The sequence below is a fragment of the Pseudomassariella vexata genome (assembly GCF_002105095.1).
Source record: "Pseudomassariella vexata strain CBS 129021 chromosome Unknown BCR38scaffold_1, whole genome shotgun sequence".
NCBI lineage: Eukaryota > Fungi > Ascomycota > Sordariomycetes > Amphisphaeriales > Pseudomassariaceae > Pseudomassariella > Pseudomassariella vexata.
Genome location: NW_024467956.1, coordinates 1,676,511 through 1,689,811, shown reverse-complemented (window position 1 = coordinate 1,689,811; position 13,301 = coordinate 1,676,511). Strand labels below are relative to the sequence as shown.

General features: G+C 51.3%; 5 protein-coding genes and 1 non-coding gene across 6 annotated transcripts; 2 read left to right on the top strand and 4 right to left on the bottom strand.

Annotated features, from left to right (window-relative positions):
* Window positions 1-729: 729 nt before the first annotated feature.
* BCR38DRAFT_t11 lies at window positions 730-837 on the bottom strand. Its single transcript has one exon. It is a non-coding gene; the product is annotated as a tRNA-Ile (tRNA).
* A 2,520-nt stretch (window positions 838-3,357) lies between these two features.
* BCR38DRAFT_331316 (peptidyl-tRNA hydrolase) lies at window positions 3,358-3,996 on the bottom strand (the record flags this gene model as incomplete). Its single annotated transcript, XM_040855043.1, has 1 exon — window positions 3,358-3,996. The coding sequence occupies one exon, from the start codon at window positions 3,994-3,996 to the stop codon at window positions 3,358-3,360; it is 639 nt and encodes a 212-aa protein (XP_040720958.1).
* Window positions 3,997-4,531: 535 nt separating this feature from the next.
* BCR38DRAFT_329322 (BAR domain-containing protein) lies at window positions 4,532-5,442 on the top strand (the record flags this gene model as incomplete). The annotated part of the gene is made up of 3 exons (XM_040854872.1): window positions 4,532-4,863; window positions 4,936-4,994; window positions 5,048-5,442. The coding sequence occupies 3 exons, from the start codon at window positions 4,532-4,534 to the stop codon at window positions 5,440-5,442; spliced, it is 786 nt and encodes a 261-aa protein (XP_040720957.1).
* Window positions 5,443-7,208: 1,766 nt separating this feature from the next.
* Window positions 7,209-8,528, bottom strand: BCR38DRAFT_381888 (uncharacterized protein; the record flags this gene model as incomplete). The annotated part of the gene is made up of 1 exon (XM_040857418.1): window positions 7,209-8,528. One exon carries the CDS (start codon window positions 8,526-8,528, stop codon window positions 7,209-7,211), a length of 1,320 nt encoding a protein of 439 aa, XP_040720956.1.
* Window positions 8,529-8,958: 430 nt separating this feature from the next.
* On the top strand, window positions 8,959-10,495 carry BCR38DRAFT_416570 (uncharacterized protein). Its single transcript, XM_040859114.1, has one exon. It carries the CDS (start codon window positions 9,334-9,336, stop codon window positions 10,267-10,269), a length of 936 nt encoding a protein of 311 aa, XP_040720955.1. The 5' UTR covers window positions 8,959-9,333; the 3' UTR covers window positions 10,270-10,495.
* Window positions 10,496-11,937: 1,442 nt separating this feature from the next.
* BCR38DRAFT_331406 (survival protein sure-like phosphatase/nucleotidase) lies at window positions 11,938-12,888 on the bottom strand (the record flags this gene model as incomplete). The annotated part of the gene is made up of 2 exons (XM_040855050.1): window positions 11,938-12,656; window positions 12,711-12,888. 2 exons carry the CDS (start codon window positions 12,886-12,888, stop codon window positions 11,938-11,940), a joined length of 897 nt encoding a protein of 298 aa, XP_040720954.1.
* Between the last annotated feature and the right edge of the window lie 413 nt (window positions 12,889-13,301).

Sequence of the window (13,301 nt, the reverse complement as noted above, 5' to 3'; positions counted from 1 at the left end):
GTTGATACCACTTCCACCAATCCACTGGCCATTTTGCTTACTAATTTGACCATCAACCCAAAAAGCGGTCATGGTGGTTCATATTGAGTTAGGTCGAGGCTTGCCAGCTATAGCTCTGAAGCAAGGAAGTGAGTACACCTTTCCTGGCACATTTCCACACACCTCAAATTGATGGCTGTTCTATACATGCCACACACCGTCATATCCGTCATTGGCTGTCAAAAAATATATTAGCTTTGTTCTTCGTAGTCACCATGGGTGTCGTTGAAACACTGGCCAATGGGGCTTGACTAAAGGGGATTCATATTTATCTGGAAGTTATAACGTAGTCCACGGTCCAATTGCACACTTCGGCAGATTTTCGTACGCTACCACTTTGACCTGCGGTTTTTCACCACATAACTATGGTTGGTTCTTGGAATGAAAGTGATATGATTCTAGCATTACATGCGCTTCAATCTGATCCAAAATTATTATTATTATTATTAAATACGCCGTAGGCTCGAAGCCCCCGGTACCTCTACCAGTACTCCCGTATGTCAAACCGTGCCCTAATGGCTGGACTAAATACATACGCTGCGTCGTCGGTTCGCCCTATTGGCGACTGCGTTGCGTTCACTACCATACTATGTTGGTTCTCAACCTACCAACAAAGTCCCCCCTGAGAAAATCGATGCTATCTGGGCCTTGAAGCTGTCCGACCCGTCCCTAGCAGAAATGAATATTGATCTATTTCTGGCGGGACTTGAACCCGCGACTTCCAGATGCCTCTGCATACAATTTAATCACATAGGACCAAAGAGTATAAGACTGGCACGCTAACCACTCTAAGAAACGTATGTTAGCCTTTGATTTTTGATTTCACAGGCTGTGACAATAACATACGCGTCACAGGAATTTGTTCCTTAAGTAGATCGGGTTAATCCAAAATTAAGTGTACGTCGCGCTGGTCAGATCTATAACGTACCTTTTAGAACCCTTGCGTATCGACGCGACGGTAAAACCGCTCGAGCGATTACGCGATCGCCAACGAAAAAGTTGACTCCTTCCGAAGAAGAGACAATCGTACGACATATAACCGACCTAGATTCGCGAGCATTTCCTCCCCGATTGAGTGGTGTTGAAGATATGGCCAACCGATTACTTCGAAGTCGCGACGCGGGACGCGTCGGCGTCAACTGGGCCTCGAGCTTCGTAAGACGACAACCAGACCTCCGGACCCGTTTAAATCGAAGGATCAACTATCAGAGAGTTCTCTGCGAAGACCCCGACGCGTGTCGCGCGTGGTTTGACCTGGTACGGAATACAATTGCGAAATACGCGATTCAGGAGGAGGATATCTACAACTTCGACGAGACCGGTTTTGTGATGGGCCAAATCTCGTCCGAAATGGTCGTGACGACTTCTGACCGGCGCGGAAGGCCTAGAGCAGCCCAGAAAGGAAACCGGGAATGGGTTACAGTTGTTCAAGGCGTTGGGTCGTCCGGTTATGCCCTCCCTCCGTACATCATTTTCGCCGGCAAAACCCACCTCTCGTCATGGTACGAAAACAGCCCATTACCGCCTGATTGGGTTATCGCAGTTACTAAAAATGGCTGGACTACGAACGAGAGAGGCGAAGATTGGATAAAACACTTCGATCATCACACCAAGTCTCGTACGAAAGGTACTCATCGCCTATTGATCCTCGACGGTCACGAAAGCCATCACTCGACCGATTTCGAGGTATATTGCAAAGCTAACAATATCGTCACGCTTTGTATGCCTCCTCATTCGTCGCATAAGCTCCAGCCTCTTGATATTGGTTGTTTTCGCGGGTTAAAAAGAGCGTACGGAAAAGAAATCGAAGATCTCATGCGAGCACATATAAGTCATATCTCGAAAGAAGACTTTTTACCGGCGTTTTTAAACGCGTACAACGCAACTTTCACGGTTTCAAATATCCAAGGAGGTTTCCGAGGGGTAGGAATAGTTCCGTACGATGCAGATTATGTCATATCACAGCTCGATGTGAAATTACATACGCCAACACCTCCGGGTAGCTCGGCTGGTCTCCCCGTCCCTTGGGAATCAAAGACTCCGAACAACCCAACCAAAGCCCAATCACAAACCGATTATGTGAAAAATAGGATTGTACGACATCAAAATAGCTCACCAACGTCAATTTTTGCTGGAATAGATCAGATTGCGCGAGGTACAACGAAGGTTATGCGTCGGCTTGCCCTTTTAGAAGGCGTGGTCGAATCACTTCGAAAGGCAAATGAGACCTTAAGTCGACGTTGCCGTGCGAAGAAAAAACAGCTACAGAGTGGAGGGTCACTTCGTATACAAGCTGGACAGCACCTACAGTCTCAACGAGAGGTTGATGGGCAGTTACATGACGAATTTCGTCAAATTGGCGGTCGTACGAGGCGGCGAATTGCGCGTGTACAGCGCTGTAGAATCTGCGGCGAGCCCGGACATAATGCGCGCACTTGTGGAAATGATGTAGAGACGTCTGAAGACAACGATTCTGAGTAGTTTCAATTAATGATAGGCGTTGTGGTTGAATTAACTTATACATTGTCGTATAAGGTCTGCCGAAGTGTGCAATTGGACCGTGGACTACGTTATACTATGACAGATGATTCCCTCGCCGTTGTTAATTCACCAGCCCAAACCTTTAGTTCCCTGACTAGAATTTAGCCGAGGACGCCGCACCTGATCAAAAACCGGAATATCGTCATCAACGAGTGTTTCTTTGCACCCAGCAATGCCTCGACACATGCACTTCATCAAACCAAACAGGACGATACAAGCTGAAATACTGCAGAATAATTCCAAGCCCTAATCGTCAGTCCTAATCGTCCTCTCTACCTCGTGATTAGACTCTTCAACTGGAAGGGTTCCGCCGCGTCGAGAGACCTGCACCGAGGCAGGTTGAGGCCAGCTAGTCGTATCTAGGTTGGCAGTCGAACATGCCTCATGCACTAAATAAAGAATCAGGAGATCCATGACTCAGACGGGAGCTTTTAAAGGTACGAGGAGTGGGCCGAAGGCCCTGCTAATGGGACAGTCGAGGTGAAGTAGGCGTCTGAGCCCGATACTACGGGTGAAGATTTATTGGAAGGCATGGCTCTGCAAGTACTCGCGTACGGTTCAAGCATAGAATTTGGCTGAATGGAGAAAAGCGAAGCCTCTTGTTGGCATTCTTTTCGGCAATGCAGCCATGGCGCTAGCTCGACTTTGCTCGATGCAGCGCATAGTGCAGTCCGAGTTGTGAGATAACTGGGAGTTGCTGGTTATTTTTGGCTCCTAAAGCGATTTGGCAGCCATTCGCATGTCGGTCGTCTTGTCCTAGCACTGTTCGCGGGCTCTTCAGGGGTCTGAAGACGCCTTGTCGAAATCCTCCTCCCAGTCGTCCTGCAGGCTCCGGAGGCAGCCAATGACCCGAGGTCCTATTTTAGCATCAATGACATCCTTCTGGTATCGGGTCATCCTCCTCAGGACATAATTTGCCACGGATTGTTGATCCCGTGCCTCCGGTCTGTCGATGCCAATGGAAATGCGTGACCACCTTGCGCCGGGAAATTCGGCGGGCTTCAGGCTGGCATTGACGCTTTTAACTCCGTTGTGACCCCTATGGCTCGCTTTCCACTTGCGCAACTTGACGGATCCAAAGTCTTCCTCCAGGTCGTCATGCACGAGGACGAGACTCAACTCTGATGGCTTGAGATTGTGCATTTGCAGCTGCTCCCGATACGCCTTCGCTACCCACGGCCCACAAACATTCATTAAGGTCGGGGACTGAATCATTATGTATGAGGGACTGGAGGAGGAAGCAGTGAGGGAGGCCAAGCACTTTTTACCGCCCAGATCTGTATAAGTGAAGGGCAGTTGGGATCCGCGGAGGGCTTTCTGGGCCGAGTTGAGGGCAAAATGGCCAGCTGAGTGGAGGGTTTCGTAGTAGGGCGCCGGGTTGCCCAGGCTGAGGAGGAGGAAACGGGGACGGAACATCGAGTAATTTGGGAGTGAAAGCATAAAACCCGTTTCCACGCAAATTCCGTGCAAGGGACTTCTCCAAATTGCAACTTCAGACCAAGACACAATTGAACTGTGTTGACGCTTGTTGGTGCTCAAGCCTGCTAAGCCACAATTGTGGCTCGTTTTTTGGGCCCCCGTCCTTCTTGCCCAAATCCGATTCGTAGTGCTTGGTTCCTTGCCAATCCTTGCCAACAATAACTTTAATAGCGAGAATGCCGTCAGAGCCGGACTGGAGGCGCAGCGTCGCAATTGACGTTGATTTTCTGATGCCTGCCAAGACCAAGGCACAGCCACAATACCTTCGTCACTGCCGCCAACCGGCCCAATCGCACCACGACAGCAAACAAGAAACTGAACGATCCCTCACTTCCGCGTCCTCAGCAGTAATTAAAACTCTTCGTCGCCCTGGTCCATCGCTCGGCGACTGCTTTCGTAACCCCCCGCGATACCCGATCCACAGATTGCGAAACCCCAACTCGAGGCGACACACAGATACCCCGCCGTCAACATGTCGTGGGCCGGCTTCAAGAAGAATGTCAACCGCGCGACGACGCAGGTGATGATGAAGACGGGGCATGTGGAGAAGACCAACGACCGCGACTATGAAGTAGAAGAGCGTCGCTTTCGTACCATGGAGGCCGCGTCTCTGCGTCTGCAGAAGGAGGCCAAGGGGTATCTCGATTCGCTGCGGGCCATGACGGCCAGCCAGATGCGCATAGCCGAGACCATCGATGCGTTTTATGGAGACGCCGGTGCGAAAGATGGCGTGAGCAGGAGTTACAAGCAGGCCGTGGAAGATCTCGATGCGGAGACCATCAAAGCGCTGGATGGACCATACAGGTAGGCATGGGCCTGGCTTTGGCGGGGTTGTAGGCTCGACCCGACCGAGACGGATGCTAATGTTGTCCACAGAACGACAGTGCTGGAGCCGATATCCAGATTCTGCAATTACTTCCCCGACGTAAACGAATGTGAGCATACCTTCGTCTCCGGCCCTCAGCACTTGCAATACTAACACGGTTAGGCATCAAGAAGCGCGGGCACAAGCTGCTAGACTATGACGCCATGCGAGCTAAAGTGAAAAAGCTGGTTGAGAAGCCCGACAAGGACGTGACCAAGCTGCCCCGCGCCGAGAAGGAAATGGAAATCGCGAGAGCTGCATATGAACAGCTCAACGAGCAGCTCTCGTCCGAGCTACCCCAGCTCATCGACCTCAGAGTCCCGTACCTGGACCCCAGTTTCGAGGCCCTCGTCAAAATCCAATTGCGTTTCTGCGCCGAAGCCTACAGCCGCATGGCGCAGGTGCAACAATACCTCGATGCGGATACGCGAGAACAGTACGCACAGGGCCACCTTGACTCGCGGGTTGAGCAGGTGCTGCAGGAGATAAGGGAACTGAGCATCAGCGGAACTGTGTAGTCCGTGGTCGTGGGCGCGCATACTCGATAATGGTTGGGACAAAAAGGGGTGTGCCGTCAGAAATATGCCACTGGAAATTTGTCCTGTTGGTTCCGCAGGAATAGTAGGTACGGGTATGAGGGCAAAGGGGGTCTTGGAGTTCAATAGGCATATGCATGGTTGTTTGGCTCAGTTGGGCATGTCGTTTTGGTCCTGGAAGGAAGCAGGGCTCCTATGATGTGAGGTCGATGGCTCGTGCTATACATTGTAGATGAGTTTACAGTCATCATACACTTTATCAACAAACCGTCCTTTCATTTTAACCACGGCTATGGAGCGACATTCGAGGTTCTAGTTCTCGTGAACCAACTGGCCAAGCAGTCGAGCAGGAGTTTGCATTGCCGAAGCCACTTGGCTCGTGGAACAACCCACGTGGGCTGTCGCAAGCCCGAACTCAGGATGATGGCCAGTGTAGAATGTACTCAAGTTGGATATAAAATGGCTGAGTAATGACTTCCGATAGTCATGAGAAGAAAAGAAGGACAAAATAAGTTAACAAAGGGGGCAAGTGATCCTAAAAAACGTGGCTTCTATTCGCAGATTCTGGCATGGGACAGAGCGGAAAGTTGGTTATCAACGAAGAAAGGAGATTAAATGCTCTGCCATGGCACAAAAGGCGAAGGGCCTATTCAGGTTTGTCTCAAGATAAAATTGCCAGAAGAATGAGCCCCTCCATCACACTATCAACCGATAGTCTTGATAAGCAACTTCAGACAGCCCTCTGGGCACAAAAGCGATGTTGTGCTTCACACACATGGAAGTACGCTACTACAAGGTGAGCAAATGTTCCAGAGAGCTTTGAATGTGGCGGAACCAACGGTGTTCAGCTGGCTCTTCCACAATTTGAGGTGTGCAGACTTTGGGTAATAGTGAGATACTCCTGGAGGCCAATCGCGGATCGACTACAGTCTAGGCCCTTTGGAGCCTTTGACGGCCGACAGTTCGATTGTGTGTCCCATGTGCCTAACAGACCAGATATAGCTGATGTGTTTCTTCAGGTGACCACTCCACAATATTTCTGGGAAATACTTGTTCATATCTTCTTCGTGGATACAATCCTCGCGAAGCGTACTGATCAGCGTCTCGAGCTCGGTGTTTTGTCTTTTCTGAGCATACCTGAGACGCTAGAGCGTGGGAATATATCCCCATAAAGGAGATATATGTACTTCCCCATGGTGTTGGATGACCGGTGTTTGGCGTAGAGTTTAATCATAGGCTCTTCGATCAACTACATGAGGGTGAAAAGACTCTTGATCTCGACGACGGTGAATCTTCTGCATTCCCAGTGGACATGCTGCAGAACTCCTCGACCGATGCTTTTCCTGTTGCCAGCTCCTTGGAATTGTACCTTGGAGGGGGGGGAAGCATGACTCCAGGACCGAACATCCAGAAATGATCGGCACAGGCCAGTTTGTCCTTGCTGCGACTGTATTCTGGGTCTTCGAAGCCAAGGATCTCTTCCTCGGCCACATTGAACCCTCTATAATCATTGTGCACATCTTGCCGGAGCTTACCGAGGTTATTGGGAATGATACATATGACTGGCTAAGTGTGGGCACACGTCCGCCCCAAGAAGATGGGCTCGGTCATCACGAGGTTCAATGAGTCCTGGTATTAGCTTCTGGCCTTGCACATCCATCGAATTTGGAAAGCAGCCCCGAGGGCGGACATCTGTCAAAACAGCCACGAACGGCTGTGTGAGCGTTGGGAAGGAATTGCGCTTTGCCTCATAATCTGCCGTCCCGACTAATCATCCACCCCTTAAACTCATCAATGCCCATCATGGCCGTCAGCAGAATTTTGCCGAGCGCATCGACATCCTCCGCCATCGCATCATCCACCACACTCCACAGATTCGAAGGTGTGGCTAAAATGTACTTCCTCCCCTGCCACGCTTCAGCGAAGTCAACCGCGTCTTTTGCCTCCCACAAATGAGCCGAGATTGTCAACGAGTGGCACAAGTACAAATTCCCACCACACTGCCCTGCAACTTCGCCCTGAAGCAGTCGGTATGTTTGCAGAAAGAAGAACGTCATGAGGGATGTCCGCCGTGCGGACTCCTGAAATATCCACTCGGCCCAAAACTCACGCGCCATGCTCAGAGGATACAGACTCAGCACCTGCGGCGGCGTGTCTGGATTGGGGAAGTTGATATGCTTGAGGATTTCCACAGCTGAATCCCTTAGTGCCAGTAGATTATGCTCTGCCAATGTACGTGCGTAGATGTCTCCGTCGAAAAGCATCATAATGCTGTAGAGCAGGAGGGCATTGGTACGAGCAAGAAGCTCGGGCGGGCCGGAAGGCATGGGCTGAGATGCCAGTTCAGTGGCTCGAGAGAGAATAGATCGTAGGATCACAGTGGCGTTTATCTCATTCTTCGCCATGTAAAGTGCGCAGCAGGCCTGGGCATCTTCCAAGCTGCGTGGCATGGAGTGGCGGTACAGTAGGGGATGAGACCATGGTGTGCCATTCTCAAGTGCCATACGACGAGGAGCAGCGTTTAATTGGTCGATAGCATATCGGAGGCGGGTCTGCACAGCTATCGACCGGGCTTCCAAGTCCCTAGTGCGAGGTGGGACAAGTGGAAGGGTAATGCCAGTGGCGACAGTATCATTCGAGGGATCACTGGCAGAGGGGGTTTTAAGAGGGGGTATGGTATCTAGGGAGTTTGGAGGCTCAGGTGACATGAAGCCGAGGTTGAAGACATCGTCGTTGGAGAAGTCAGTGAGGGTTAGCGCAAACGCACCAGATGTCGATGTATCGGTGATCGTTGGGATAGCGTCGATCGTGGATGGAACTTCCGGCTGTGGAGATACTTCCAGAATATCAGTTGTTTTGAGGATGTCGGACATGTTGTCTATGGGCCCCGTTCTGCTGTCATCAGATCGTTCTGGTCGTGAATATCGACATGGTATCTTCCGTAACGAGCATCGGGTACACCCGGGCTGTCCTAGGTCGCATCTCCGCTTGGCTTTGATGCATGCCGAACATGCCTTCCGCCTTGGTGGCGGGTTTCCACGTTCAAGGGAGGAGAGTGACTGAGGCATATTGAAATGGAAAGCTACCAGCCCCGAGTCTGCCCTATACGGTATCCCGGCGCTGAGCAGCTCGATGTATTCTCTTCCACGAGAGTAAGAATCAGGATTCTAAGGCTCAGGATTCTAAGGCTCAGATGCGTATGAATGACGTCAGAAGCAGATATGCAAAGGATTGGGACTCCTCGAATGGTATTTGCAATGACAGAATTGAAGTCATTCACGAACTGTCAGCATTTGGTATTCAGCAGCCCCACATGGTGACATTCATTTACCTGCTGCTCTAGAACCTGACTGTACCCAGAATGTCAGGTGTATTTGTGAGGAGGCGAAGTGTATTGACGGAATTGCGCCAGGCCCACAATTCCCGTCCGCATCCTTCTCAGTCACCACCAGCAATGGTCTACCAGGAGCTCAGCTTAGAACCATGTGTCTCCCTATCTACGAAATAATGAAAAATATAAGTCGCTATGTGACAAGGCTTCCAGATCGTGCACAATGGCGGAACCCCTCTAGATACTTGTACACCGAATCATGTGGAAATCCGCAGGGCGACAATCACTGTCTCGACTCCGCCGGACGAAGTGGACCAGACACCACCACATTGAAGAGAGTATATGAATGCTCTATTTACCATTTCAGAAATATCTATCTCACACAAAGCCATCACAAACAACTATCTCGGCTCTGAGTTGGTCAAAAAAAGACACACATAGAAATACGATTGCACCCCAACCTAGGTCCAAGCAGCAAAGTAACTCAACACCTGAGTCCAGACACATTCAGAAATCATTTTGCACCGAACTCAGAAACCAGCATGTCCACCCCAACCATCTTCGTCACCGGTGCCACGGGCGCTCAAGGCGGCGCCGTAGCCCGGCTCGCCTCTAAACTCAATTGGACCGTCCACGCCACCGTTCGGGATCTAGATTCCCCCTCTGCCAAATCCCTTGCCTTACTTGGCGTCGAGCTCACCCGCGGTGACTGGGACGACGAAGCCGCCCTCAAGAAAAGCATCGCCGGTTGTGACTTCCTGTTTCTCAACCTGTTCCCCGACTTCTTCGACCTACTGCACGAGCGCAGACAAGCCCAGGGTATCATTCGCATCGCCAAGGAATCAGGCGTTGAACACATTCTCTACTCGAGCGGCTTCCGGACTCGATATCAGCCGGACCTGCCGGCTCGGCTCAGGGAACAGCTTGAGGACAGCCTAGTGCTGGAGACGCTCGCCTCGAAGAAAGCCATCGAGGACGACACCAAGAAAGCGGGGTTCGATAAATGGACCATCCTCCGCCCCGGCTTCTTCATGGCTAACTTGCTGTTGCCCAATGTCCGCATGTATGGTGATTTTAACGAGACGGGCGTCTGGGCGCAGGGTTTGCTTCCGTCGACGCAGCTGCCGCTGATCGACACGGAAGACATTGCCAGGTTTGCCATTGCCGCTTTTCAGAATCCGGAGAAGTTCAGTGGCAAACAGATCCCGCTGGCGAGCGAGGTGCGCACCCCGAATGAGCTCATGGCCCTGGTTACTGCGGCTTCGGGCAAGAAGGTCAAGGCCAAGTTCTTGTCCGATGAGGAGATGCTGCGCATGCTTGGGGAGAATCCATTTATTATCAGTCACGTGTTGATGCGCGACATGTCTTGGAATGTGGATATTGACGAGGTCAAGTCCTTGGGGATTCCTATGGGCACATTTGAGAACTACTTGAAGAGGGAGAAGAAAGCCGTTGATGAAACGTATAAGAATCTCTGATTTTCAGATAACGGGTCAAGTTGTACCATATGGGAGACAACAATTAGGGGTATCAGTTCGCAACTTTGAAATAATATCGCTGTCGCATTGCCTAAGGTGAACCAGCACGAACACATCGTTGCCACCAGCAAGCGCGCCGTGACCATCGCCTCAAAAGGCGAGCTTGAAAGTGCAGGAGCCGCCTTCTTTCAATGCCAAAAGACCTTCAAGTCCACCATCCGACCAGGTGACCAGCTACCTCCTTCACCATGTCCGATGCGACAGGCAAGCAAGTCCCCTCTCCTCCCTGCTCTCCACAGGCGGTCCCCTGGTCCTCACATTCTACCTCAGCTCCTGGTATCCCTTCCGCAACATCACCGTGAAATTCCTACGGCGTCACCTTGCCGACTTCCCATCCTGGGGCGCGACAACAATTGCCACATCGCCCGAACTGCCCGACCACAGCTTGACACTCACTGAAAAGAACGAGCTCGCATTTCACGTTCTGACAGACGAGGAGGTATGACCGGACCCAGATTATACGAAGTGATTGGATCCTAAGGTTATGCCGCGGTGGATCGATGAGTGCAGAAGTAGCTGTTTGGGGGGCAAAGGGGGCAGATTGGAAACTCTGGCGTGAATTTCATTGAGATCAATTTGAACATGACGTCTTCATATTTCAGGTGGACATTTTTAAGATTTGTATATCACTGAAACGATGGACACCGATCGTTCTTAAGAAGACTACTTCCGAGGACTGGCCTTACTCTGGACGCAAACGCAGATGTAACATATTAGTGGCCTTGTCAGAGCCCGACCATCGAATATTCCTCCGTCAAGTGTACAGATAGATACACACGTTTGATAAAGACGGTTCTTGTTTCTGCTTTGAAACGAAGTCGAACTCGGTAATCTTTCTAGCGTAGTCCAGAATAACTTCCAATGTCCTAAAAATCAGCAGTAAGTTCCTACTACCTGTGTCCAAAGTTATCCAATTATCGATACAACCGATGTGCTTGTCGTTGTCTCGCTTCTTTTTCAGGCCGAAGTGGGTAGGAATGGCTCAAAACTACAATCATTTTCAGATATCGAAAGACCCATACGAGTCAATTCTGCGCGGTTAATTTATAGTTTTCCATGTACTTTTCGGCGGTTTCTAGAACCGGGCTTAACAATGGGGAAGTATAACGAGGTTTGTAGACACCGACAACGGAAAGCACCCGTTTTCTTCCACCAATTCCAAGATGCTCTTGTGACAGGTCAGCGACAGAGTACTTGTAGGGATTGGCTTGCCACCCAGGAAGGTCTTTCCAGAAAGTCGAAAACGACTCATACGATGTCGTCATTGCCGTCACTGCCGTTTTGTTGAGCGCCTGGCATGGTTATATAGATCGTGGCCGTGCTTCAAGTTTTACGCCTGCATGTGGACTGAAGATGAAATTGAGATGATAGCTGTTGGGTTGAAGCCAGAAGTTGAGACGCGCTCCCGAATTGCGAACTGCACAGGCGTGGTGGGACTTGTTCACCCAGATAAGATGTAGGATATTTGCTTGAGACCCGCTGTGGCCGTGCTGAAGAAACTAGAGCTAGGTTCTAGGCAAGCCAATAGTCTTGAGGCCTCCGCCGCATCGTGTGGGTAAGACAGAAGAAGATGATGCGGGGCCTGATGTAGGAGGAGCTGGATGCAACCTATGGCAAACATGTGAACATGCTTCCCAATCGAGCCAGCACAACCGCCTGCTTGTCCGCAGACGCCGTGGTCTTGTCCGATGCATCCCCAACGCTCACTGAAGCATAACAGCCAGCCGTGCCAATAACATCCGACTCATTCGGTAGCCGATCAGTTCCACACGTAGTCACATCTGGAGCAGACAAGAACCCCTGATTGATACGGCTAAGCACCCACTTGTAGTTTTGCGCATTAGCACAAGCCCCCTCTGCCTTAGGGAAATTTACATTCAGCCACACATCCGCCGGTAAGTAAGGCGCACCCCCCTTGACGAGAGCGTTGGTGAACTGCGTGGCCAGCTGGGCGTACACAAGACTGCGCGTAGGCTCAGGCCTCGTGTTCCAAGCCAGCGTGCCGTCCGAAGCACCCGAGAAGGCGATGGAGGGGAGGCCCTTCTCGTGGGCTGCGTAGACGGCGATGCCTACGGTGCCGGAAAATGGGACGGACAGGTAGACGTTGCTGCCGACGTTGGGGCCGGCGACGACAAGCTGCGCCTGTTGACCGTTCCAGATAACGGGACCGAACTGCGTGAGTCCGTAACGGGCGGAAGTCACGGGGAAGGAGTTGACCCAGTTGAGACGGGGATTGGTGGTGTTACTGCCGACGGGGCCGCTATTGGCTGCACAGCTATTGTACTGGCATGCCGAGGAGCGCGGCGAGGGTTCGAGATCCAGCGAGCCTAGGAGTAATGAGTGCTTTGGATTTCGACACTATATGAGAACCAGAAACTTACTTGAACCTGATTTATTCTCGGCTGGCCCGGAAAGGACGACATCGTGCCCCGCCGCATTCAGGGCATCGTTGAAAGAACGAATGTACAGCTCGGCCCATCCATCGTCGTTGGACTGCAAGATGCGGATCCCCTGAGCACCAACAGCCGCTAAGCTCACGAGAACGTTGCGGAGACGCATCGTCAAGCAAAATTGCAAGGTAGAACAAGTCGAAGCTGGATGCTGTTGCACCACAACTCGAGAAAAGAGGTGGCCATCATGTCGGTTTTAATAGCAACGGAGCGCCAAGTGGAAACCTCGTCCGACCTTGTTTAGATCCCCCGTGGCCGATTCTAGTGGTGGTCAACCCCTGAGCGTTCGATTAGTGCGGGCACGCTTGTTATGTGGAGATGGCCAATCACCTATTCACCTGCTGTTCTCGGAACCTTGGCCCGACATCGGTGCAGCCCAATTGACGTTCCGTACCGGATTCGCATGCTTCGCCGAGCTTTTGGCGCCCGTTTCAACTCCAGTTCTGTCCAGGAGTGCCTTGTTTATAGTCTATATCCTGACCCCAAAGGTGATGTTCAAACAGGATTACTGGCAGGGTTATT

Bases quoted from the DNA above. Each gene is read 5' to 3' on its own strand.
- BCR38DRAFT_416570 (XM_040859114.1), top strand. From the start codon at position 9,334: ATGTCCACCCCAACCATCTTCGTCACCGGTGCCACGGGCGCTCAAGGC.